The sequence below is a fragment of the Papio anubis genome, chromosome 6 (genome assembly GCF_008728515.1).
Source record: "Papio anubis isolate 15944 chromosome 6, Panubis1.0, whole genome shotgun sequence".
Classification (NCBI taxonomy): Eukaryota; Metazoa; Chordata; class Mammalia; order Primates; family Cercopithecidae; genus Papio; species Papio anubis.
In genome coordinates, this window is record NC_044981.1 from 28,660,884 (window position 1) to 28,687,385 (window position 26,502).

Genomic DNA, 26,502 nt, shown 5'->3' on the forward strand with positions numbered 1-26,502 from the left:
GTTATTGAAACCCTAATGTATAATTAAGATTTGCAGATGTTCTGAGGAAAGAGGGGAGACAAAAGAATCACAGTGGGGCCCCATATCTGCCTTTAGTGACTCAGTTTGGTGACTCAGTTCTTGAACTCAAAAGCTGCTTACCTTTCTGCAGATGAGTAAACTTAGAATCACAAGTTCATTTAATTCCATTCAAAATGGCAGGCTTTTAAAACTAAAAATTTAAATAAGAAACTATAAACACACCACCCACAAGAACTAGAAGATAACCAATAACACATGTCAACCTATGCCCTATCCTCTATCCCATCCTCTCTCACATTCCATAGGTGACCATTCTATTTTTGTTCATATTATAAAGGGTATATAAGGTATACAGTCTTCTGAGACTTTTTTCACTAGGCATTGTTGGTAAAATTCTTCACCCTCCTAGATACATCCCCATTCAAATCGCAAGAAATTTTCTTGAATCCAACAAGATTGTTTATCTCTGGTCCAGCTGATGCTGTCAATAAAAGTGCAGTAAGATGCCACTCCTAAAGCACTAGGTCTACTGGGAATAAAGTAGACCCAGCGTGGGATTCTCTAAATAGCTTGGAGACAGCTCTATCACTTGGGGCAGCAAGAACCAAAAGTCCATCCCAAGGGCACGTTTCCCTGGACTGGTACAAGGTATCCTCTTTGTGAGCCCTTATTCTTGCTCCCTGCCCCAACTGACTAAGTTAAGTGAAAGTGGAAGATGACTTTGAATAGGGCTGTTCACCCCATTTGCCAGTTGCAGATCCTTGAGTTTAGAGTAGACACTGTTATAACGCAGACATCCCAGGTCAATGAACTGGTACTCCAAGGCTTCCAGTCTCTGCTCTGCCCCTTCTATGCAGGAAACCATAATCGATAACATTGTGGGGCAGGATCTAATGTATGTGATCATGTGTTCCATCCCAGTTTGAATCCTGGCTCTGCTGCTTCCTAGCTGTATACCCTGGGTAAGTCATTTACCCCCTCTGCTGCAGTTTATCTGTAAAGGCAATAGTACATACTTGATAAAGTTATCATGAGCATTAAATAAGTTATTGTACATAAAGCTCTTCATATGATGTTCCAAGCACTGCTCTATGTTTGTTAGTAGTATGTACGTGTGTGTGTGTGTGTATGTGTATATATATATATATATAACTGCATACATTTAGATCTCAGAATATTCAGCAAAAGCTAACCTAGCCTCATGGAAGCTACTTTCTATAGCTCCCTTAAAACCTGATGAGTAAATGAAGAATTAGGACATGATATCACCAACTCATGAACCTCAGCCATGGAACCCCAATGCCTGGCACAATACTACAAAAAGGACTTGAGAAAATACTTTCCTAGTAAAATTACAGGGTTAATCAATATAAGAACTGTAGGCTATGAATGTCCAACACTACTTTCTTAGCACCTCTAGAAAGTAGTGATATCATACGGAGAAAGTAGTTTTGTTTTCCAGTTTGAAGTAAACTATTGGCCAGAGTGGGATTTTGGGACCCATATGGGAAAGCAACACCATTAACCATTTCCTCCCCACACCCATTCCAACATCTGAACCCAATCCTACCAATGCCCAGAAAGCAACAACAATGTAAACATCCATATTCACTTTATTTTTAAACAGAGGGGCATGTACCCAAAGAGAAGCAGGACTGAGAACCATCATGGGGGCTTACTTGAAGTGATCTGCCCCAGCCTTCTGACTTCAGAGTGTCTCATGATCCAATGGCCATGGGGGTGGAGCTGCCCCTTGACAGTATGCACTTAAGAATGGTCAATTCCCCTATCCCCCAAAGGAAATGGAGAAAAGGAGCCAAGAAGTCAATGAATCCCTGGAATACTGTCCCAGAATCCTTCCAGGGATGGTATACCACTGACCACCAGTCCACAAATGTGACTGGTAAGGGATCTAGTAACAGAGGATGGAGTTGGGCAGAATATTATCCTGGATGATATGCGCCCAGCACTAGAATACACCTTTCATTAGAATGAAGGGAGCAGACAAAACCCTCAGAAAAGATACAAAGGCAGAGACATTGATTAGAACATTATCTCATAACAGAGGTGGGGCCATTACCCACCATTATTGTAAAATAACTGTAACTAACCAAAACACATACAGGCCTCTTTAATGGAGTTAATAAAACTATGGCAGATTGGGAATCAGGGGCAGAGGTACTGTTCCCAGATGGAAAAACTGGGATAACGGAGCCATGCTGACAGGGCCTTGTTCCAGTCTAGGTTGTTAGAAAGGAGCCCTAACCCAGAAATGACAGCAAACAGCCATAATCATTATGTGGGGCTGAACCGGAGGAAGCCAGGCTGAGCCAAGAAGGTGGAAGTATCTGGAATGGCTCTCCAAATCCAAAGATTATCCATACTCTTTATCCCTCCAGCAATGTGTAAAACCAGAAAGTGTGAAACACTGGAGGTGGACATCTGGTTTTTATTTCTAGGATATCTTGATACATCTCATTGCATTTCACAATCTGCACGGGAAGGAAAAGGATGGTAGAGAACATGGACATCCTGTCTCCCACTGCAAGGGCGTGGAACATGGTAAGGATACCCAGCTGTGACAGGACGTGGCAAGGCAACAAGATGCCTTGTGCCTGGCATAGGATTACAGCCAACAGCCCTTTTGGCCTGAATCCACCTCCTCAAGGGGAGGTCTCCATGGAATGACCATGATTCCCAACATGGCCAGAAAACCCATCTATCCCACTCATGGGGCAGATGATCAGAGGAGCTGCGCTTTTCCCTCCCGAGTAACTCAGACTGAAGTAGGGCCGGACAGGCCCACAAAAGGTAGCATGAGAGAAAGTGAAAGTGTGACACCTCTCTGTGACGTTGTAGAAGGAGACCTCGCCAGCATCATAGTCCAAGAAAATCCCCACCCGCTGAAGCGGGGTCCGCAGGGGGAGGGCAGTCATTGGGGAGGTAAGAGCCCAATATTCTTTCCCATACCACAAAGACACTGCCCAGAATCCATTCTGGGGGGCTGAGGTTACTCCACCTTTTCTGCACACTGAGTCTTCACAGACACCTATGGTCCACTTGGCTTTATCTCCCACCTCTACCTCCCAATAATGTCTCCCAGCGATGAAGCATGGAGAGCCCAAGACACAGGGAAACAGATTGAACCGCTCAGGGTTGTCAGGCAGGTCCTGTTGGAGGTAACTGTACCGCACTTGCCGCAGATTGTCAGAGAGGATCAGGCTGGGGTAGGCCGTGTCTGGGTCCAGAGTCACGTCCACTGCAGAGACACAAAGAAGAGAGTCAGCCACGGGCCAGGAGAGCCTATTCTAGAACACTCAGTGCCTTTCTACTACCTCCCCAAGAATGAGAGGTTCCCACTAGAGGTTGCACGTATTTTATTTAAAATATATTCTAAACTTCACATTTCAAAAATTACTGCTTGGATTAGCTGGTTACCAGAATACACTGAAAATACTGAATTTTAGCCCCATATCTTTTCTTTCACATCTGAAGCCACAATATCCATTATGAACCAATTTTAAGAGATAGGGTTCTGTTGCCCAGGCTGGAGCGCAGTGGTGTGGTCATAGTTCATTGTAACCCCAAACTCCTGGGCTCAGGTGATTCTCCCGCCTAAGACTCCCAAGTAGCTGGGACTATAGGTGTGCACTACCACCCTAATTTTAAAAAATTTTTTGTAGAGACGAGGTCTTACTGTTGCCCAGGATGGTCTTGAACTCTTGGCCTCAAGCAATCCTCCCACCTCAACTCCCCAAAGCAATGGGGATTTCAGGCATGAGCCACTGTGCCTGGCAGATACACTGAATTGAGGTTTTCTTACATGCTCATCATCCCTTATTCTGAAAACTTCAGGGGCCCAAAGTTTCACAGAATTCAGAATATTATAGGTTTTAGACAGGTAGGGTCTGGCGCAGCATTCTATAATGAAATATTAATAGATCTGCTATGAGATCCACGAATGTTTACATAATGAAGGATAGACTCTAAACAGCACCACATAAATTCAGGTTTTGATACTGTAATTTCCTATAAAATAATGAAAAAGGTTGTGGCTTTCAGAGATTGGGGATTTTAGAACTGTGGGTAAAGGACTGGGAACCTGTATCAGTATGCTTACCTTTTAAATCACTCTTTTACAATTATTTTTTACTGTATTTTTTGAGATGAGGTCTCACTCTGTCACCCAGACTAGTACAGTGGCATAATCATGGCTCACTGCAGACTTCATCTTCCGGGCTCAAGCAGTCTTCCCATTTCAGCCTCCCAAAGTGTTAGGACTACAGGTGTGAGTCACTACACCCAGCCCAAATCACTCTTTTATCCATTCTATAAGATCTTTACTCTGCACATCAAAGCTCTATTCATCTTCTTCTAATGTCCACTGCAAGACACACATCCTCCAAGTTTTTCTTAATCTGCCCAGGCCATTACACTCTTCCTGTTCTGAAATCTGAAACTATGTATGATCTATGTCATCTCCTCTGGCATTTAGTATTACAGCATCTTGCTATCATCAAGTGTTTTCCTGCTTCAAAAACACTGATAATGGGCTGGGTGTGTGACTCATGCCTGTTAATCTCAGCACTTTGGGAAGCTAAGGCAAGAGGATCGCTTGCATACAGGAGTTTGAGACTAGCCTGGGCAACATAGTGAGACCCTGTCTCTACAAAACATAAAAGTAAAAATTTAGGCAAGCATGGTGGTGTGTGCCTGTAATTCCAGCTACTCAGGAGGCTGAGGCAGGAGGATCACTTGAGCCCAGGAGTTCGAGCCTGTAGCAAGCTATGACCACGCCACTACACACCAGCCTGGGCAACAGAGAACCTGCCTCTAAAATGAATAATAAAAAATTTTAAAAAGTAAAATACTCAAAAAATAAATTAATTTAAAAAACAGTGATATGTATTCTCTCATTTGCTCTTCACATCTTGTTCAGGAGGAAGATTCCCAAACATTACCTCTTAGAAATTTAAGCCCACAAATTTTGACTCCCACAAAAGACAGGCCACTGGTAGAGATAACCAAGAACCCCAGAACCCTTGGTTCCCGGTTCAACAATCTGTCTACAACACGTGCCTACCTCCTTCCTGTGTCATGGGTGTATCTCCAACCAGACAATGTAAACCCCATGAGTAGGATGATTTATGCCCTTCTGTTCCTCTAAAATACCCTGTACCATGTTAGGCAGTGTAGGATACAAGCGAAGTACTCAGTTAATACTTGTTGAAATAAATATGGATCAGAGCCAGCGCACACCCAGGACTGCAGATCCACTGTATGTAGAGTCCTTCTCTTCATTTAGAGGACACTTCATAACAGAAGGTGACTGTGACTGCGGGATGAATACACCTTAGATTTGAGGACTTCTGCAATGTTAAATTTACCCAGGCTCTACAGTAGGGTGAAAGTGGTTGTGAAGGGGAAGGGGAGTTTCAAACTTTGCCCTGAGGCACAGCGATGGGATGACACAAGACTCCTAGACTTCCTCTAACACTCAAGAGTAATAGTGGAGCTCAATCAGTCTTGCTCGTCACAAACCATGGTTTGACCCTGAAGCTGGGCAGGCACAGCAGTGTACTAGTGTACCAGCTCTGTTCTACTTTTGGGGAACTGCGGTTTCCACCCTATAATCTTTCTTTAACACCTGAGATTGATTTTACCCTATGGCTTCAACTCTGAGGCATTTCAGGAGGCAAAGATACTGTTAACACATAGAAACAACTGTGGATTTTTGTGGTTGTTGTGTATCATCTTTATACATGTAACCTAAAGAATCCAAATCTAAGCAATCTCCAAATCATTCATAATAGTAGTTAGGTTCACAAAGATTGTTACTCCTTAACCTAATGTGGTTTTGTCTCTCATCACCTACCTGAGTATAACTGAGCCTCTCTTAATTCTGAAAGAACAAAAGAGAAAAGTTATAGAAGTCATGAGGGTTTCCAGGAAATACGTAACTGAGGGGGCTTTGGTTAGTCATCATAAAGCAGTGGTCTCCATTAGAAACCCCAGAACCTCTGCTGTCAGTCATGCACTAATTTTTTCATATGATGTATGGCTCTATCATCCAACCAAAAGCTTTAAGGGGAGAGGGATTGGGAATCTTAAGTAGAGGGATAACCACATGCCTGAGACTGGTAAAATATGGGATCAAACTGAGCCAAGATCAAGAATTCCACCTTCTAGTGAGTCAGCTGGCTCTGCAGAGGGAAACGCAGTTCCAACCCCACGTCATACATAACTTTTGAGTTTCATAAATCATCTGGGTACGACAGCTGAATGGCTCAAATGGCACTCACTGACACTCTGGGGTAAACATGACCATTCATTTATAAGGCACTTTAGAGTTGAAACAGAATTTTTCACACATTATCCCACTAAGCCTTTTAAGTGGCAAGAAAAGAAGAGCCAGATCAAGGTCGTGCCTGAACTAACCACTTCTGGTTATTACCCACTGTATTAAGTGGAGTTTCTCCCCATTTGTAGAGGACATGTATCTGCTAACTCTATGTTGCTAGATGCCCCAAAAAGTATATATCTGAGTAGATGCAATGCAAATAAGAACTCAGCATATATAAAATAGAAAAAAATCAAAGATTATGGGTGTTTGTAATTTCTAATAATTAAGAGAAGGGTTTACCTACATGTAAGGATTTCAGAATCCACCAGACTGCCCAGGAATTTAAGTATTCCTGGGTGGAATAATATATGGCCAACTCTTTACTGAATGTGGCTTGTGAGCAGGAAAATTTAAATTTGGAAAAGCTTCTCCAAATGCCTAGAACACTTTATTTAATAAACGTAAATATAGGACTTACTGTGTCAGGTTCTATTCTAGAAGTGTTAGAAATGATAACTAACCTTAATTCTTATACCTTAGGAGGTAAGAACTATTACTGTTCTGTTACAGATAAGGAAATTACTTGTTGAATCCTTACTAAGTGGTAGAGCCAGGCCCAGAACCCAAGCGGCCTGACTCCTGACTGCCCGCTTCTAACCATGTCCCTGGCAGTGCTGCCTGTCAGCGCTGCTTAATTACCTCCTGCCCGAGCTGGCACCTGTGCCCACAAGCAGTAGGAACTCAGTAATTACAATGATAAACACTAGCTCAAGTGAAATGTATCCAAGGTAGTTTTTGTTCATACTCTTTCTGAAATAATCAAATTAATTCTGGATTGATTAATTTTTGGATTGCTTATTTTTCTCCTCCATCAATGCAGATTGAGAATTGACTAAATACAGTTAACAGACTTCAAATTAGAGCAAGAGGCTATTAGTTGAGAAAATTAGTTAAGACCAAGGGAAGATGTAAAATATAAGGGAAGGCTGGCCAATGGGTATCACCCCATGTTTCCCACTTTCAGTGCAGATGTTCTTTTTTCCAAGCAACTTTACATCAAAAGCCCAGTAGGTAGATAAATTTACCTTGGATTTTCTCCATATCTGACTGCATTTTTTCTAAGAAAAGAAAACAAGAAAATATTCAGTTTGCATCCCACTATCTGGCTGGAAAATATACCCTTTCATCAGGCAATATGCAGATATTGAGTATAAATCCATTTCCCCTCATGACACCACTCCTCACATTACCTGTGAACTGCTTTAGACTCTCCGTCAAGAATAGACATTTTTGGGCAAAAATGTGGATTTTCTCTTGCAAGTCTGGAGGCGTGATCCAAGGTTCAGGAATCCTGATTCTTTCAGCCCTAAATTTTAAAAACATGAGTAAATTTTTTTTTTTGAGATGGAGTTTCGCTCTTGTTCCCCAGGTTGGAGTGCAATGGCGCCATCTCGGCTCACCGCAACCTCTGCCTCCCAGGTTCAAGTGATTCTCCTGCCTCAGCCTCCCAAGTAGCTGGGATTACAGGCAAGTGCCACCACACTCAGCTAATTTTGTATTTTTAGTAGAGACAGGGTTTCTCCATATTGGTCAGGCTGGTCTCAAACTTCCGACAGCCTCAGGTGATCCTCCCACCTGGGCCTCCCAAAATGCTGGGATTACAGGCATGAGCCACCGTGCCGGGCACGAGTAAATTCTTTTTCCCAATTCCGTGACCTTCCAGGAACTAGGACAGGGGCTAAGCTAAACTGTCTAGCACAGATGGACAGTCTTTTTTTTTTTTTTTTTTGAGACAGAGTCTCGCTCTGTCGCCCAGGCTGGAGTGCAGTGGCCAGATCTCAGCTCACTGCAAGCTCCGCCTCCCGGGTTCACGCCATTCTCCTGCCTCAGCCTCCCGAGTAGCTGGGACTACAGGCGCCCGCCACCTCGCCCGGCTAGTTTTTTGTGTTTTTTTAGTAGAGACAGGGTTTCACCGTGTTAGCCAAGATGGTCTCAATCTCCTGACCTCGTGATCCACCCGTCTCGGCCTCCCAAAGTGCTGGGATTACAGGCTTGAGCCACCGCGCCCGGCCCAGACGGACAGTCTTTAAACCACTACAGCTTTTCCCATCTTCTCTTCCTGAGCTATGATCCTCTAGACCAAAACAGGATAGATATTGTACTCATTCTCATATCCCCCAAAGCACCTAGTTCATGGCTTTTCAAATATTAAGTACTCAAAAAGATTCACTGAATTACATATGAGGCTGACTTTGCCAGAAAGCACTAGATTCCATGACAGTCCTTGATATTTATGGTGGGCAATTAACCCGAATTCTCAGGTTCCCAAATATGGAGAGAATGACATGTTCAGACAGAAAGGCACTGTGAGGGACAATACCCAATTCCCTAGCCCTGCAAGGATGTCTATAGCAAAGACTGCCAGTTGCCTATCCAATAGCCCTTCTGCCATCTTCTGCCTTTTATGGCTCACAGCTGCCCAGTCCCTCATAGCTAGATGTGACCTTGTGACTGAGTTCTGGTCTATGAGAGATAAAATGTATCTCTTGATGTTTTGAGAAGTCTACTTAAAAAGTAACATGACCAGGAACAGTGGCTCACGCCTGCAATCCCAACACTTTGGGAGGCCGTGGTGGGAGAACTGCTTTGAGGCTAGGAGTTCAAGACCAGCCTGGGCAACATGGTGAGACCCTGTGTCTACAAAAAAGAAAAAAGAAGAAAAAAAAAAAAGTAATGTGATGTGACTTATCTCCTTCTTCTTGGTTGGCATTCTACCAGCTATCATGGACTATATGAGGACCATACCTTAGGGATGGTAGAACAGTGAATGGGAAGAAACTTGAGTCTGAGGATCACTGGAGTTACCATACTAGCCACAGACTACCTACCTGAACATTTTTCTTTCTTTTTTTTTTTTTTTTTTGAGATGGAATCAGGCTCTGTCACCCAGGCTGGAGTGCAATAGCATGATCTCAGCTCACTGCAACCTCCGCCACCCGAGTTTGAGCAATTCTCCTGCCTCAACCTCCCAAGTAGCTGGGGTTACAGGCATGCATCACCACACCTAGCTAATTTTTGTATTTGTAGTAGAAACAGGGTTTCACCATGTTGGTCCGGCTAGTCTTAAACTCCTGACCTCAGGTGATCGACCTGCCTCGGCCTCCCAAAGTGCTGGGATTACAGGTATTAGCCACCGTACCCAACCTGCACATTTCTTTTATAGATAAGACAAAATTTTATTATGTTTAACCCTTAAACCAATAACATTTTGGGTTTCCTATCTTATATAGCCAAATTCTATCCTTAATGTCACAAAGTGCTAGGGTCTGAGGGAGCTAACTCCGTATGTTAGGTCAGAGCTAGACTGGCATCACAAAGTAGCAGGTAACAGTATTATTTGCTTGGGTCATCTGGCTGGGACTAGTATGAACTCCACCTTATCTTCATCCTAGGGTCCCTCAGGAACCTCAATTCCATCAACATGATTCTAATCAACACAGGCCTCCCAGCCAAACTGCCCCATCTATAAGGACCTCCCCAGTCTCCTTAAATGCTCCCACAGTCAAGCTGCATTTTGCTTTACAAGGTTTTCACCATTCGGGGTCTTAATTACCTTCACAGTACAGCTTTCTCAAAGTCAGTTTCCACCCCTGAAGGCATTCTTACACCAAACATTAGCTTCCCAAGGCCCATCCCACTTGCCAGGTCATCCATCCTGCAAATACAGCTTTGCCCTGGCTTACTGCCCCTCCAAGCTCTCCCTCTTTGGTCGTGTTCCAGCTGCCAGGGAGTTTTCCTCCTTTTTTTTTTTTGATGGAACAAAGAAATAGCAAGAGTAAGAATAAGAGCCAGAATCCAGGTGGCTCATCAGTAATTATGTAAATCAGGTCAGCCACATCTTTCTTAGGCTTTATTTCCCCCATTATAGAAAAAAAAATGAGATAATGAAGGATTATGAGATAAGGAAAGGATTCTGAAATGTATAGGAAGCAACAGACATAAACTACCCTTATGCTCAGCCCAGGTCTCTGTAAGGCCACACCTTCTCCTCTCATACCTCTAATCCACCAGCAGCCTCCCACGTGAACCCCCTACTTCCTGAATTTTACTGAGTAGAGCTGTGGTTCATCTAATTCTTGGTATACTAGTGACTCTCTTCAGGGATATGTGTCAATTTGATAAGATGTCCATCCTCAGGCTCAGGGCTCCTTGCAGGATTTACAAATGTGAAGGAGACAGTCTTCTCATATTTGATTTAATACTAGGGAAACAGAAAACTATACCTGCTCAATGTGTCCCCAATGTCCTGCAAGAGAAAGGAAAAAAAAAAAAACCATGAGAAGTCATTGATAACTTCAGTTTTCTTTCACAGATGTTTGTTGAAAAACCAACTACAGACTGGCTCTCATGGGAGAAATCAAGGAGAAAGGATCACTGGAACATAACTCAGTTTTGAGGAGCTAAAAAGCAGGCAGAGGAAAATGGGATGCATACTATTTGCTATACCAGCACTTCCCATATCCGCCTTCAGTACCCACCATCCACTGGTCAAGGACCTCAGGATTTCAAATTTACTAATTCAAGTATCCTACGATTGGACCTCAACTTGCCTACCTGTCCAGATCTTTTTCTTTTTATTATGAAATAATTTCAAATACACAGAAAAGCTGTTTAGTACAAAGAACTTCAGTATACTTTTTTTTTTTGAGACGGAGTCTCACTCTGTGTAGCCCAGGCTGGAGTGCAATGGCGCGATCTTGGCTCACTGCAACCTCTGCCACCTGGGTTCGAGCAATTCTCCTGCCTCAGCCTCCTGAGTAGCTGGGACTACAGGTGCCTGCCACCACGCCCGGCTAATTTTTGTGTTTTTAGTACAGACAGCGTTTCGCCATGTTGGCCAGGATGGTCTCGAACTCCTGACCTCAGGTGATCTACCCGCCTCCACCTCTCAAAGTGCTGGGATTACAGCTGTGAGCCACTGGCAGCCTCTCCCTTCTTTCACACACAAAAAGTAGCATACTCTCGTCGGGCGCGGTGGCTCATGTCTGCAATCCCAGCACTGTGAGAGGTCAAGGCAGGCGAATCACGAGGTCGGGAGTTCGAGACCAGCCTGACCAATATGGTGAAATTCCGTCTCTACTAAAAATGCAAAATTAGCCTGGTGTGGTGGTGCGTGCCTGTTATCCCAGCTACTCGGGAGGCTGAGGCAGGAGAACTGCTTGAACCCAGGAGGCGGAGGTTGTGGTGAGTCAAGATCACGCCATTGTACTACAGCCTGGGCAACAATAGTGAAACTCCATCTCAGGAGAGAAAAAAAAAAAAAAAAAAAAGTAGCATACTCTCTATTTTATATTTTTATTTTCCACAAAGCAATATATACTGGAAACCACTCCGTATCAGTTCATAGGTATCATTCTTTTCCTTTTTTTTTTTAACTTGGATAGTGTTCCAGAGTGTATATGTGCACAATTAACTAAAACAAACTTGTAGGTTTCGAAGTTAGACTACTTCCAATATTTTACAAGTACAAATATGTTACAGCAAGTAATCTTGTGCATATGTATTTTCAAATATATTTTCATACTTAATTATATCTTCAAAGTAAATTCTTAGATTTTTAAAAATTTTTATTGATACATAACAGACATATTTTGGGGGTACATGTGATAATTTAACACATTCATAATTTGTAAAGAAATCATTGTATTGGGATATCCATGACATCATAAGTATTTGTCTTTTCTTTGCTCAAGAAGCACTGCAATTACTCTCCTCTAGTCACTTTGGAATATAAAATAGGCCAGGCGTGGTGGCTCACGTCTGTAATCCCAGCACTTTGGGAGGCCCAGGCAGGCAGATCCCCTGAGGTTGGGAGTTTGAGACCAGCCTGAACAACATGGAGAAATCCCATCTCTACTAAAAATACAAAATTAGCTGGGCACGGTGGCGCATGCCTGTAATCCCAGCTACTCGGGAGGCAGGAGAATCGCTTGAACCCAGGAGGCGGAGGTTGCGGCGAGCCGAGATCATGCCATTGCAATCCAGCCTGGGCAACAAGAGCGAAACTGCGTCTCAAAAAAAACAAAAACAAAAACAATATATATATATGAGTGTGTATATATATGTGTGTATATATGTATATGTATGTATGTAAGCACACACACATATGTGTATATATACATACATACATATACATATATGTATAAAAAATAGATTTGTAAACGAGTCCCCCTACTGATCTATCAAACACTAGGTCTTATTTCTTCTATCAAACTATGTATTTGTACCCATTAATCTCTCCTCATCTCTCCTCCTTCTACCCTTCCTAGAAAAATTGTTTGTTAATTCCGTGTGTATACATGCACACACACACATACAGTTTTGTTAAATATTGAGAAATTCTCCTCCAAAAGGGTCATATGATTTTGCATTCCCACCAGCCCACTGACATATGAGTGTCTCTCCCACACTTCATCAACAGTGTATTAAGTTGAAAATTTTTGCTATTGTAACGAGTAAGAAATGGTATCTCAATGTGGTTTTAGTTCCCATTTCTCTTATTGTAAGTACAGCTGAGCATTTTTTCACATGTTCACAAACCAATTTATGTCTTTTGCAACTTGCCTATTTGTGCCTTTCACCCATTTTTCTCTAGAATTTTGGTCTTTTCTCTCTCAATTTTTAAAAGATCTTTTTATGTTAGAACTATCACTTGTATTTGTGGTATTTGTGGCAAATATTCAATTTTAATACCACCTTTTGACTAGTTACAACGTGTGTGTGCTTTTTTCTTTTTCTTGTATTAATACCAACTGCTTTAATTATATGGGGTTTAAAATATAGTGTAATATCTAGTAGGGCCAGCTCTCCCTCAGAGCTCTTCTTTCACAGTGTAGCCAATCTATTTTTTTTTTTTTTTTTAAGACAGAGTCTTGCTCTGTTGCCCCGGCTGGAGTGCAGTGGTGCAATCATAGTTCACTGCAGGCTCAACCTCTTGGGCTCTAGTGATCTATCCCAGCTTTTTTTTTTTTTTGACACGGAGTCTTGTTCTGCCTCCCAGGTTGGAGTGCAATGGTGCGATCTCAGCTCACTGCAACTTCCACCTTCGAGTTCAAGCGATTCTCCTGCCTCAGCTTCCCAAGTAGCTAGATTGCAGGCACGCACGACCACACCTGGCTAATTTTTGTATTTTTAATAGAGACAAGGTTTTGCCATGTTGGCCAGGCTGGTCTCGAACTCCTGACCTAAGGTGACCCACTTGCCTCGGCCTCTAAAAGTACTGGGATTACAGGCATGACTCATTGCACCCGGCCTATCCCAGCTATTATTATGTGCTTATTTTTCTATCTGAAGTTGACTGTCAGTTTGTCTAGATCCAGAAAAAGCGCTTGTTGGTATTTTTATGGAAATTGCAAAGGTGGGAGGGGGGATGAGGGATAAGAGATTACTTAATGACTACAATGTACACTAGTTGGGTGATGGTTACACTGAAATCTGAGACTTCACTACATAATATATCCGCTTAACAGGAAAAAAAAAAAAAACAAAAAAACAACTGCATTTATGAATGTGAAGGACTGATAACTTGCTTTCACTGTCTTATCAAAGAACAAGTGATTATCTCATTATTTGTTTAAGCTTATTTTGTGTCTTTCAGGAATGTTTGAATGTTTTATAATTTTCCCCACATAGGTTTTTGTACATTTCTTATAAATTTATAAGGTATTTTATCACTACTTTTTTTTTTTTTTTTGCAAATGGAAACAGCATGTTCTCTTCTAATATGTCTTCTAGTGGCTGCTATCTGGCATATGAAGGCTGCTAATTTCTGTATGTTAACTTCTATCCCGATTTGTATACCTATAATTATTTTCTTTACCTGAACTGGCTACAACCTTTAATGCAGTGTTAAATAGAGATAAATGATACTGGGCATCTTCCCTATTTCTGACCTCAATGGGAATGCCTCCAGTATTGCCCCATTAATAATATTTAGGCTGCTTTTCCAGTGACTTCCAACATAAACACTTTTTGATATTCATGGAGCCCCTCCTCCCTTACTGAGTCCATTACTTCTTTCCTTCTCTTCTTTCCTCATCATCCACCTTCAGTTTCATGCTCCATCTGTTTAAATAACATTCTTAAAAAAAAAAAAAAAAAAAAGCTTTCGACCGGGTGCAGTGGCTCACGCCTGTAATACAGCACTTTGGGAGGCCAGGGTAGGCAGATCACCTGAGGTCAGGAGTTCAAGACCAGCCTGGCCAACATGATGAAACCCAGTCTCTACCAAAAATACAAAAATTAGCTAGGCGTGGTGGTATGTGCCTCTAATCCCAACTACTCAGGAGGCTGAGGCAGGAGAATCACTAGGGAGGTGGAAGTTGCAGTGAGCTGAGATCACACCACTGCACTCCAGCCCGGGCAACACAGTGAGACTTCGTCTCAAAAAAAAAACCAAAAGGTTTTAAAGCCTTAATTATGGTGCTTGCTTCAGCAGCAGATACCCTCAAATGGGAATCATGCACATAAGATTAGCATGGCTCCTGCACAAGGATAACACACAAATTTCTGTATCATTTTCTACTTTTAATGTTCACAGCAGCACTACTCACAATAGCCAAAAGGCATAAACAACCAAAGTGCCCATCGACTGATGAATAAACAAAACACAGTATATATCCATACAATGGAATATTATTCAGCCATAAAGATAAATAAAGTACTGAAACATATATATGCTAAGTGATAGGCCAGACGTGGTGGCTCACGCCTGAAATCCCAACACTTTGGGAGGCTGAGGCGGGTGGATCACCTGAGGTCAGGAGATCGAGACCAGCCTGACCAACATGAAGAAACCCTATCTCTACTAAAAATACAAAATTAGCCGGGCATGGTGGCGCATGCCTGTAATCCCAGCTACTCGGGAGGCTGGGGCAGGAGAATCACTTGAACCTGGGAGGCGGAGGTTGCAGTGAGCTGTGATCGTGCTATTACACTCCAGCCTGGGCAACAAGAACAAAACTCCGTCTCAAAAAAAAAAAAAAAGTATGCTAAGTGAAAGAAAAAGGCTACGTACTGTATGATTTCAATTATATCTAATATTTAGAACAGATTAATCCATAGAACCAGGAGTTAGGGGTAGAAGGAAATGAGGAGTGATTGCTTATTAGTCTGAGGTTTCCTTTTGGGTGGTAAAAGTGTTTTGGATCCAGACAGTGGTTGATAATTGTACAACACTATGGATTTACTAAATGCTACTTTGTGCCAGAGTTTTACAGTTTAAAATGGTGAAATTTGGGTTATGTATATTTTACAATTAAAAAAATGAAGAAGGCTGGATGTGGTGGCTCACACCTGTAATCCTAGCACTTTGGGAGGCTGAGGCAGGTAGACTGCTTGAGTCCCGGAGTTAAAGACCAGCCTAGGCAACATGGCAAAACTCCACTTCTACAAAAATTACAAAAATTAGCCAAGTATGGTGGTTTACGCCTGTAGTCCCAGCTACTCAGGAGGCTGAAGTGGGAGGATCATCTGAGCCTGGGAGGTCAAGGCTGCGGTGAGCCATGATCATGTCACTGCACTCCGGCCTGGGTTTCAGAGTGAGACCCTGTCTCAAACAACAACAATCAAAACTAAGGGAAAAAAAAAAAAAACCCTCAAGTCCATCTTGCAAAACCCCAATCCTGGATGAGACTGACCATCTGCTTACCCAGTGCCCACGCCAGAGCAGTCAAGATTTGAGAAAGCAAAACTGATAAGAAAGTTACACAAAAGAGGCTGGGCACGGTGGTTCGCACCTGTTATCCCAGTGCTTTGGGAGGCCGAAGCGGGCATATCACCTGATGTCAGGAGTTTAGGACCAGCCTGGCCAACATGGCGAAACTCCATCTCTATAAAAAATACAAAAATTAGCTGGGCGTGGTGGCGCACGTCTGTAATCCCAGCTACTTGGGAGGCTGAGGCAGGAGAAATGCTTGAACCTGGGAGGGAGATGTTGCAGTGAGCCCAGATCGTGCCACTGTACTCCAGCCTGGGTGACAGAGCAAGACTCTTGTCTCCAAAAAAAAAAAAAAAAGTAAGTTACACAACAGGGCAGAATGGTTACATTATAAATAGATGTTCACTGACCAAATGCTCCTACTAGTTCTCGCAGACCCTCTTTCCCATACCCTGAAACAATCATTTCTTCCCATACAACGGAAGACCCTCTGGAACTAATTCCTGGCCTATGTAGTTTAGTTCTCATTTCCACCTGCCTTCTCAGGAACCGCACACTGCTGATCAGTACATAGTTTCTTTCTTTCTTTCTCTCTTTTTTTTTGAGACGGAGTTTCGCTCTTGTTGCCCAGGCTAGAATGCAATGGCGCGACCTCGGCTCACTGCAATCTCTGCCTCCACAGTTCAAGCAACTCTCCTGCCTCAGCCTCCTGAGTAGCTGAGATTACAGGCATGCGCCACCATACCTGGCTAATTTTGTATTTTTAGTAGAGATGGGGTTTCTCCATGTTAGTCAGGTTGGTCTCGATCTCCTGACCTCAGGCGATCTGCCCACCTTGGCCTCCCAAACTGCTGGGATTACAGGCATAAGCCACCGTGCCCAGCCAGTATATGGTTTCTTGTGGCTTCAATGTTCTCCCTCATCTAGAAACCTTACAATATAGACTCCTTTCCATATGTATTTTGAAAATATGTCTAACTTCTGGTTTCTTTAACCAACCCCTCCAGATAAAACTCCATAATCCTGTCTCATCTCTAAGTATTTTATTACATCCCCTTCACAGTTGTACTTCAAATAGTCATCTACTTGTGTAGTCTCTATTCACCTAACCTAGCCAGCACTCAACTCCCACTAATGTGGCTCCTGCCCCAATTATTCCATTGTGGTAGTTCTACATAAGGTTACAATGATGGTCATGTTATTGAATCAAATGGGTATCAGCTCTGATATTATTTGACCTCAATTGCATTACTATGTTGTCCACTCCCTCCTTGCTCCATCTCAAAAATAAAAAAAAGAAGAAAAAGAGGAAGAAAAAAGAAATACATTTTTCTGATTTTTCCCATTTAAAAATGTAACCTGGCTGGGTGCGGTGGCTCATGCCTATAATCCCAACACTTTGGGGGGCCGAGGAAGGTGGATCACGAGGTGAGGAATTCAAGATCAGCCTGACCAATATGGTGAAACCCCATCTCTAGTAAAAATACAAAAATTAGCCAGGCATGGTGGTGTGCGCCTGTAATCCCAGTTACTCAGGAGGTTGAGGCAGGAGAATCGCTTGACCCAAGGAGGCAGAGATTACAGTGAGCCGAGATCGCACCACTGCACTCCAGCCTGGGCAACAGAGCAAGACTCAGTCTCAAAATAAATAAATAATACTAAATTAAAATTAAAACGTAAAAACCATACTTACTGCCCAGGACATACAAAAACAAGTGATGGACCATAATTTGCTGACCCTTGCCCTATGCCATCATCCATTTTTATTTTTTATTTGTTTTTTGAGACAAGAGTCTCATTCTATCGCCCAGGCTGGAGTGTAGTGGCGTGATCTGGCTCACTGCAACCTCCTCCTCCTGGGTTCAGGCAATTCCTTGCCTCAGTCTCCCGTGTAGCTGAGACTATAGGCACATCGCCATGCCCGGCTAATTTTTGTATTTTTAGTAGAGACGCGGTTTCACCCTATTGGCCAGGCTGGTCTTGAACTCCCAGACCTCATGATCCACCCTCCTCGGCCCCGCAAAATGCTGGGATTAGAGGTGTGAGCCACTGCGCCTGGCCTGCCATCATCCATTTTTAATGGCTTTTATCAATACCTATAAGAACTGTCTGATCGCCACACTAAAATATAATTCAGGAAAGCTTATCTGGCACTTAATCTCAGTGCCTAGAATAGTGCCTGACACAAAGCAAATAATTAATATGCACTGAATGAGCAAACGACAGACAGGCATTAGCTCATTTCCTGTAGTCTTGCTGGGGTAGGTCTGCTGCAGCTTTATCACCTGCTCTACCAACATTAAACCACAGGACTGCTCAGTTAACCTAACCACTCCTGCTCAAGCGCTCATTGTTTTGTGGCTGTAGTAATATGTTAAAACTATAAGATACTGGAGTGAGGAGAGTCTTTGAATGACATATTGTCTAAGCCCCTCATTATTGAACAAATAAGGTCACTGAGGCCCAAAAAGGTAGAGAGCCTTGCCTGTAATCAGACCACTTGTCAGTGCTGGGCAGGCCCAAGCACCAGGTCTTCTTTTTGCCATTTCCATGAGACAATGCAATTGACTAATTCAAGTTGTGTGAACCAGAAATTCTAGTTTACATAGTTTCCTTCCAAGGTGCACCATATAGAGTTTGGCAAGCTCTTGCTATTCCTGCAGAGTTAAAAAGACAGGGGGTCCTGGATACTACTTGGCAAAGGAGAAGGGAGGGTATTTTCAGTGGGTGCTGCTCTGGCAGGGCTCTGCAAGCCTTACCTGCAGGAGCTCCCTGGTGGGCTGCTGCTGCTTCTCTTCTAGCTGAGCGATCAGGCTGCTGAGGTGGGAGATGTTGCAAGAGAACTGGGTGATGGCACCATTGATGCTATTGTAGATGGCCAAGTCTAGCTCCTCAAGACGGGCCAGGAGGCGATACTCATGCTCCTTTAAGGAGTGATACAGCTGCTCAAACTCCCAAACAATCTTCTCCCTCTCCATCTGGGTTAGGCTCTATGCAGATGACAGGGAAAGGCAGTAAAGAGAAAAATGGCTCATTTCTAGGGCCTTCATAGTTCTCCCGTGACCACCTACCCCAAGACCTCATTATGGATAAAACAAGCAAAGTGCCAACTCATTATTTCCAGTCTTTACTGACTGCATATATAATGGCCAGGAACTGAATTACCCCAGTGATGATGATGATGATGATTATTTTGACACGGAGTCTCGCTCTGTCACCCAGGCTGGATTGCAGTGGCGCGATCTTGGCTCACTGCAAGCTCCACCTTCCCGGGTTCACACCATTCTCCTGCCTCAGCCTCCAGAGTAGCTGGGACTACAGGCGCCCGCCACCACACCTGGCTACTTTCTGTATTTTTTAGTAGAGATGGGGTTTCACTGTGTTAACCAGGGTCTCAATATCATGACCTCGTGATCCGCCCACCTCGGCCTCCCAAAGTGCTGGGATTACAGGCATAAGCCACCGTGCCTGGCTTACCCCAGTGATTATTAAGACAGTCCCTGTTCTCAAGTAACTCAGAGAAGTGAGTCAGGTTCATGTGATATACGCAGTCATGGATGGGTAATTAAAGAGAGGGTGACAGCCTGCAATGAAAGAAGCTGGTACCATCTTCACAGAAGCAATTTCACACAGTGTTTATGTGATGAACAAGAGTTCACCACATAGGCAATGAGCGGGAAGGCTTTCCAGGCAGAAGAAATGGCACAGGCAAAACAGTGGAGAGAGAAAGCAAATGGTGCTATCTGCCTGGAGCACATGAGTGTTGAGGGAAGGGACCAGAAAAGGTGAGGCCTTGTCATGCCTGGCCTGGGAGGCTGGGGGTAACGACTCTATCCCAACTGGGAAGCATGGAAGACTGTCACACAGGAAAGTGACAGGGTCAGATATGTGCCCTATGGAGGATGGAACAACCAGTAACAGTTTTCTTGCCCAATCTTCCTGGGCCCTTCATATGTAAGCCATACCCTGTCTGTCCTTCACGGGTGTTCACCAACTGCTGTCTATCCAGCTTTGGGTGGGAGGGAGAGAGGTGGTCTCCCCACGATTCCCTCTTGGTGCTGATTTGTTTGCCATAACTTACTGTCCTTCTTTCTTCACCCCACCCCCACCACCAACATGACTCTAATATAAACTTTTGTTCTAAACAAGGAGCCAGCAATGAGTTCCAAAGGAGCCAAGTGAAGTCGTATTGGACACAGCCATGCCCTGCATTTACATATTGGCAATGGCTGCTTTTGAGCTACAACAGAGCTAATCAGCTATGACAGACTCTATATAGCCTACAAAGCTAAAAATATTCACTATCTGACTCTTTTTAGAAAATTTACCAACACTTGTTCCAAACTCAGCTTCTCCTGAGAACCTTCCCACACTGACTATCCTTCTAACCACCCTTCTTAAGACACTCACTATGCACGTATGTCTTTTGTTTATTAAATCCTTTTCAAAGGTCATATTTCATGTCAGCTGGGTAATTCTTTCTTTTTTTTTTTTTTTTTGAGACGGAGTCTCGCGCTGTGTCACCCAGGCTGGAGTGCAGTGGCGCGATCTCGGCTCACTGCAAGCTCCGCCTCCCAGGTTCCCGCCATTCTCCTGCCTCAGCCTCCGAGTAGCTGGGACTACAGGCGCCCGCCACCACGCCCGGCTAGTTTTTTGTATTTTTAGTAGAGACGGGGTTTCACCATGTTAGCCCGGATGGTCTCGATCTCCTGACCTCGCGATCCACCTGCCTCGGCCTCCCAAAGTGCTGGGATTACAGGCTTGAGCCACCGCGCCCGGCCGGTAATTCTTTCAAAGACATAAACTATACAAAATAATCTTAGAAATGAAAAATTAAGGCTGAAACAATTCTTAAATATCAACTAATTCAGTGTTTCTCAAAGGGGGTGCTACTGGCACCTTGGTAGGACAATTCCGCCTTGCATGGGACTGTTTCTTGCATTGTAAGACATTTAGCATTCCTGCCCAACCTCCCCAATCACTCGATTCTTCTGAAGACAGCCAAAGAAATACCCACACACCATTGCAGAGGACAAAAAGGCAGTACTACCCTTGCTGGTCTAGTCCAACCTACTTGTTTCACAGATGACCAAACTGAGACCCACAGAGGTTGTATGACTCCATCTATACAACTGGGTGGTGTCAGAGCATAGAAACATGTCCAGGTGCCCTGATTCTCAGAGAAGGGCTGTTCTCCCCTTTGATAATCCTCCCACAGAGGATATCATCGTGTGCATAATGATTTGAGTCCACTCAGGCTCACTGAGAAGATTCTCCATTCATCAGACCTATTTTCTTTTCTTTTTTTTTTTGAGACAGAGTCTTGCTCTGTCACCCAGGCTGGAGTGCAGTGGGGCGATCTCAGCTCACTACAAGCTCTGCCTCCCAGGTTCACGCCATTCTCCTGCCTCAGCCTCCCGAGTAGCTGGGACTACAGGTGCCGCCACCACACCCAGCAAATTTTTTGTATTTTTCAGTAGAGACGGGGTTTCACCGTTAGTCAGGATGGTCTCCATCTCCTGCCCTCGTGATCCACCTGCCTCGGCCTCCCAAAGTGCTGGGTTTACAGGCATGAGCCACTGCACCCGGCCCATCACACCTGTTTGCAAAAAGGAGAGCTCAAGTCTCAGTGGATTGTGTGGGCAGAGCAAGTGGTGGCATCTACGGACACCATGGGAATAAGTTCGTGGTCCAGAAGTTCTTTACTACACCCTACCAGGACTGAAAAAGTGATGCTAGACTCTACTAGTCTGGGACTTTACTTTTCAGACAGAAATACCTCTAGTGGGTGGAGACTGGTAATGTTTTATTTATTGTTCAAAAAACATTTTTAAACACCTAAGTGGTGGATATACAAATGTGTATTATAAATGTCTCTGTACTGTCTTTTTTTTTTTTTTTCTTGAGACGGAGTTTTGCCCTTGTTGCCCAGGCTGGAGTGCAATGGCACGATCTTGGCTCACCGCAATCTCCACCTCCTGGGTTCAAGTGATTCTCCTGCCTCAGCCTCCTGGGTTCAAGTGATTCTCCTGCCTCAGCCTCCCGAGTAGCTGAGATTACAGGTGTGCACCACCATGCCTGGCTAATTTTTTGTATTTTTAGTACAGACGGGGTTTCACCATGGCCAGGCTGGTCTTCAACTCCTGACCTCAGGTGATCCGCCCACCTCAGCCTCCCAGAGTGCTGGGATTACAGGTGTGAGGCCCCCCCCGTGCCCTGCCTTGTTTTTTTTTTTCTTTTCAAAACAAAATTCCCGGTTAGGTGCAGTGGCTCACACCTGTAATCCCAGCACTTTGGAAGGCCAAGGCAGGTGGATCACTTGAGGTCAGGAATTCGAGACCTGCCAGGTCAATATGGTGAAACCCCATCTCTACTAAAAATACAAAAATCAGCTGGGTGTGTTGGCGCATGCCTGTAGCCTCAGCTACCTGGGAGGCTGAGGTGGGAGAATCACTTGAAATGTGAGGCAGAGGTTGCAATGAGTCGAAACCTTGCCATTGCACTCCAGCCTGGGTGACAGAGTGAGACCCTGTCGGAAAAAAAAAGAAAAAAATTCCCATATACCCCTATCATAAATTAACACATCAGCCACTTGTTGAGGCCTTGAGAGATTGGAGGAAGAGAGCAGAGCAAAAAATTCAGAATTAAGGCATTGTCAAGAAAGGAGAATAACCCAAAGAGAAGCAACAGTGGGACTTACACAAATCCACTATTAGCACTTGTCTGCAGAATGGTAACAACGCAAGCTAACTGTATCCAATAATTTTACCTATCTCAGCTTTGCCAAGGATCAACCTTGGTCTACGCAGTTAGCAGGTTAAACTATACTGACAGGTCTGATTTCCAAGGGTTCCAAATTTGGCTCCTCCACGCTTTCCCCAAAAGAAAGGGAATCTCTTAGTTCTCTGGGTGACTTCCCACTGCCATGTGCAGTTGATCCCCCTCTACCTACAGGTTCTGGGTGACATGCTGGACAAGTCTAAGGGAAGTAACATCAGCTCTAGAGAAGAGGGGAGCACCAGCAGAAGCGACTGTGAATTCCAACAACCCTTACCAAGAGTTCAGCTCGTGCCTGTTCCCCTTGGGCCCGACGTCTCTTCTTTAAATCTTTCACTCTTTTTAAATGGTCAAGCTGGTTCTGGATTTGCTCCTGAGAAAAGCAAAACAGATGGGCAGTTCAAAATTAGGTAGACCTTAGCATCAGCATGGTACTTCTAATCACACATGGAGTCCACACACCTGATGCCAAGTCTCTAGTTGGCGCTTGTTCTCAGGCCACACTGCCACCCACAAGAGAAAGACTCAGGGCGCAGGGGCCAACAAGCCACTCATTTGGCAATTTGTGTCTATCTTAGCAGCCTGTCGCTTCAACCACTCAGCTACCTCGTCAGGATTATTTGTGTCTATCTTAAACAATGAATCATCTACCTGTCCCTGGTAGGATATCGCATGACTTAGCGGAACTGTGACTGGAGTAGGAGGCTTAGAGTTACGTTGACCGTAGCTCTTCCACACAAGCATACTGTGAAAGTGACTTCTTACTTCCCTCATGTGTGAAATGGGCAAACACCATCTTCCCAACCTACTCAAGAGTTCTCACCAGAGTGAGTGAAATAATATAGCTGAAAGGCCCATAAATGTCAAGTGATTAATTACACATGAATGTATTCATATTTAAACACGGACATAATTGTGTATGCATTCCTGAAGCCCTCAACATACAGAAAATACACAGTATCATGGACTCCTTGAAGGTCACCTTACAACTGTTTTATATGTAATATTTTGTTTCCACGTTTCTGTTTAGCTGTGCCAGTTCACAGAGGGCTCTGTGCATCACATGATTCCACAATCTTCCTCATAACTGTTATCTCCTGAGTCTCAGAGTGGTTAAATGACTTAAGCAGTGAAGAGGCTGTTCTTTTCTGTGAGTTTCTACACCAGGACGTATTGCAGGAAAGTGCTGGGGAAATGCTTATAGACTAAGGAATGGGCATCAGTCAGTTAATGTCCGACTGCGTTTTGTCTGACAGCCGACGAGAGTACATGTGTCTCTGCAGCTCGTCGATGTGCACGCGATTTTATGCACTTCTTTCATACTGTCAAAAGCATGTCTCCGTGTACAATGTGTCTGTGACACAGGAAACATGGGGGCAAACAGAGAAAGGAGAGTGGGGGTGGGGAGACTTCTGGCTCCCTCGCCAGCTACAGGTTTTCCTCCAAATCTGAGTGCTGAGGCTCTGGAGCGGACAGAGAGGAAATGACGGCTGTGAACCACACGTCCGGCTCAGCCATTTTCTAGGCGGTAAAAGGGAAGCCCCTTTGGCTCTCTCTTCCCTTTGTCCGACTCGCGCTCCCGCCCTCCCGGATCCGCGCCCTCACCTTGAAGCCCTCCACTGCCTCCTCGAGCGGCAGCACGCTGTGGCCGCGGTGCTCGCGGGAGCGGTCGCACACCACGCAGATGGGCATCTGGTCCTCCTCGCAGTAAAGCTTCAGGGGCTCGCGGTGCTTCTCGCACACGCCCATCTCGCCGCCGGGCCCCGACGGCCGCTCTGTGCGCAGCTGCTTCACCAGCTGGGTCACGTTGGCCAGGTGCCGGTTGGGCCGCATGTGCCTCTGCGGGAAGGTCTCCCGGCACTGCGGACACGACACGTTAGTCTCTGCCGTGCCCCAGCAGCGGGCGAGGCACGCGCAACAGATGTTATGGCCGCAGTCGAGCATCATGGGCTCTGCAAAGTACTGCAGGCACACGGGGCAGGTGGTCTCCTGCTGCAGGCACTCGGCCACGCTCCCGGAGGCCATGGCGCGGGCCTGCGGGGGCTCACGGGCATGGGCCCCGGCGCCGAGCTCTGCACGGAGCCCAACTCTCCGGCGCTCTCTCCCGTTCGCTGTTCCTGGGAGGCACGGGGCGGACGGAGGGCGGTGCCTCCCGGGCCTGTATCCCAGACGCGCCCGCGCACCGAAGGCTCAGAGTGGCCGGGCCGCTCCCTGAGCCTGTGCCCCCTGAGCGAGTGCGGGAATACAGCCGGCTCACAGAGGCTCCCGGCCACGCTACTCAGGCAGGAACAGGTAGCCAAGGGTCAGGATCCTAGGGCCAGGCGCGCAAAGCGCGCAAGACAACGTGGCCGCGTCGGAGCGGATCCCGGCGGCCGCGTAGACCCCACCCCGGCGCGAGCGGAAGAGGCGGCTCGGGGGGGCGGGGCTTGGCCCGCGCTTCTAGCGTGTGACAAGATTTCGTGGCCTCGGGGCCCGGGCTGCTTTCTCTGGAAAGGCCCAGGAGGCTCCGCCACTCTCCCTTGGGCGGGTCGCGCCGAAGCTCTAGCCTAGGGGACTGGTCACAAAAGAAGATGGTGCCACACGCTCCGGGCCTACAAGCTTCCGCGACTGCCGGGCCCAGGCCCCTAGTCTTCTGTTGGGTTTCTTCTTGGTGCCCAGGTCTCAGCCCCTGCCAAAGAAAGCTGGCTTTGGCCGCGCACAGTGGCTCACGCCTATAGTCCCAGCATTTGGGAGGACGAGGCGGGTGGATCACGAGGTCAGGAGATCGAGACTATCCTGGCCAACATGGTAAAACCCCATCTCTACTAAAAATAGAAAAATTAGCCGGGAGTGGTGGCAGGCGCCTGTAGTCCCAGCTACTTAGGAGGCTGAGGCAGCAGAATCGCTTGAACCTGGGAGGCGGAGGTTGCAGTGACCCGAGATCGCCACTGCACTCCAGCCTGGGCTACAGAGCGAGACTCTGTCTCGAAAAAAAAAGAAAAAAGAAAGAAAGCTGGCTTTGTATAGGTGCTGGGGAGCGCAGACATCTGGCCTCCCCAAGAGGCTGGAGGATGAGGAGGGTCACCGACTGAGCTCACCTGATAGGTGAGGCCTTTTATTAAACAGCCGCATTTGTAGGCACTTGCAGTTTTGTTTAGAAAAAGAAAGGTTTAATATCAGATGGTAACATTTCTGTGTGGCAATAACAAGCCCAGCTCTGCTACCTCTCGCTTGTGCCCAAGCAAGTTGGTTTACCATTCATTTACCTCAGCTTCTCCTCGTGTGAAATGGGGATGATAACTGTACCGCAGTAAAGAAGTAGATTTCGTTACATCTTTTATTTTTTGAACCATAAGGTTGTTTATCTATTAAAATAGTAACAAAATGCCCATTACATAGGGTTGTTGTATTGAGGAGCAACTAAAAATCGCTTGCTCCTTTCTGAAGTATAGAGAGACTAAGAATCCTACGGTGACCCAGGGTCTTGGAGTCCCACAGTACTCATTGTCTTATCATCCAGTAGACCTCCGGCATTTTTAAGTTGCTTTCTTATCACTTGCTTGATGTCTCCTACTTTTCTTCGAGATTTTCTCAATATTGTCTTGCTGTCTGAGCAATACGGGCTTCTGCTTCCAGATCTCACTTGATTTTACTTTATTTTTTC

The 26,502-nt window shown here is 45.1% G+C and overlaps 1 protein-coding gene and 1 non-coding gene across 3 annotated transcripts; one reads left to right on the forward strand and one right to left on the reverse strand.

The window, feature by feature from the left end:
- Positions 1-1,616: 1,616 nt before the first annotated feature.
- On the reverse strand, positions 1,617-25,766 carry TRIM27 (tripartite motif containing 27). 2 transcript variants are annotated; one of them, XM_003897252.4, is made up of 8 exons: positions 24,465-25,766; positions 23,137-23,232; positions 18,842-19,072; positions 10,648-10,670; positions 7,615-7,730; positions 7,450-7,482; positions 5,897-5,923; positions 1,617-3,280 (listed from the first exon to the last, which is right to left on the reverse strand). In XM_003897252.4, exons 1-8 carry the CDS (start codon positions 24,882-24,884, stop codon positions 2,685-2,687), a joined length of 1,542 nt encoding a protein of 513 aa, XP_003897301.1. In that variant the 5' UTR covers positions 24,885-25,766; the 3' UTR covers positions 1,617-2,684. The 2 variants fall into 2 exon arrangements, with proteins under 2 accessions (XP_003897301.1, XP_009202940.1); XM_009204676.4 differs by lacking the exon at positions 18,842-19,072 and having other exon boundaries at positions 2,481-3,280.
- On the forward strand, positions 14,850-14,952 carry LOC116275517. The gene has a single exon (XR_004184644.1). It is a non-coding gene; the product is annotated as a U6 spliceosomal RNA (small nuclear RNA).
- Positions 25,767-26,502: the final 736 nt, after the last annotated feature.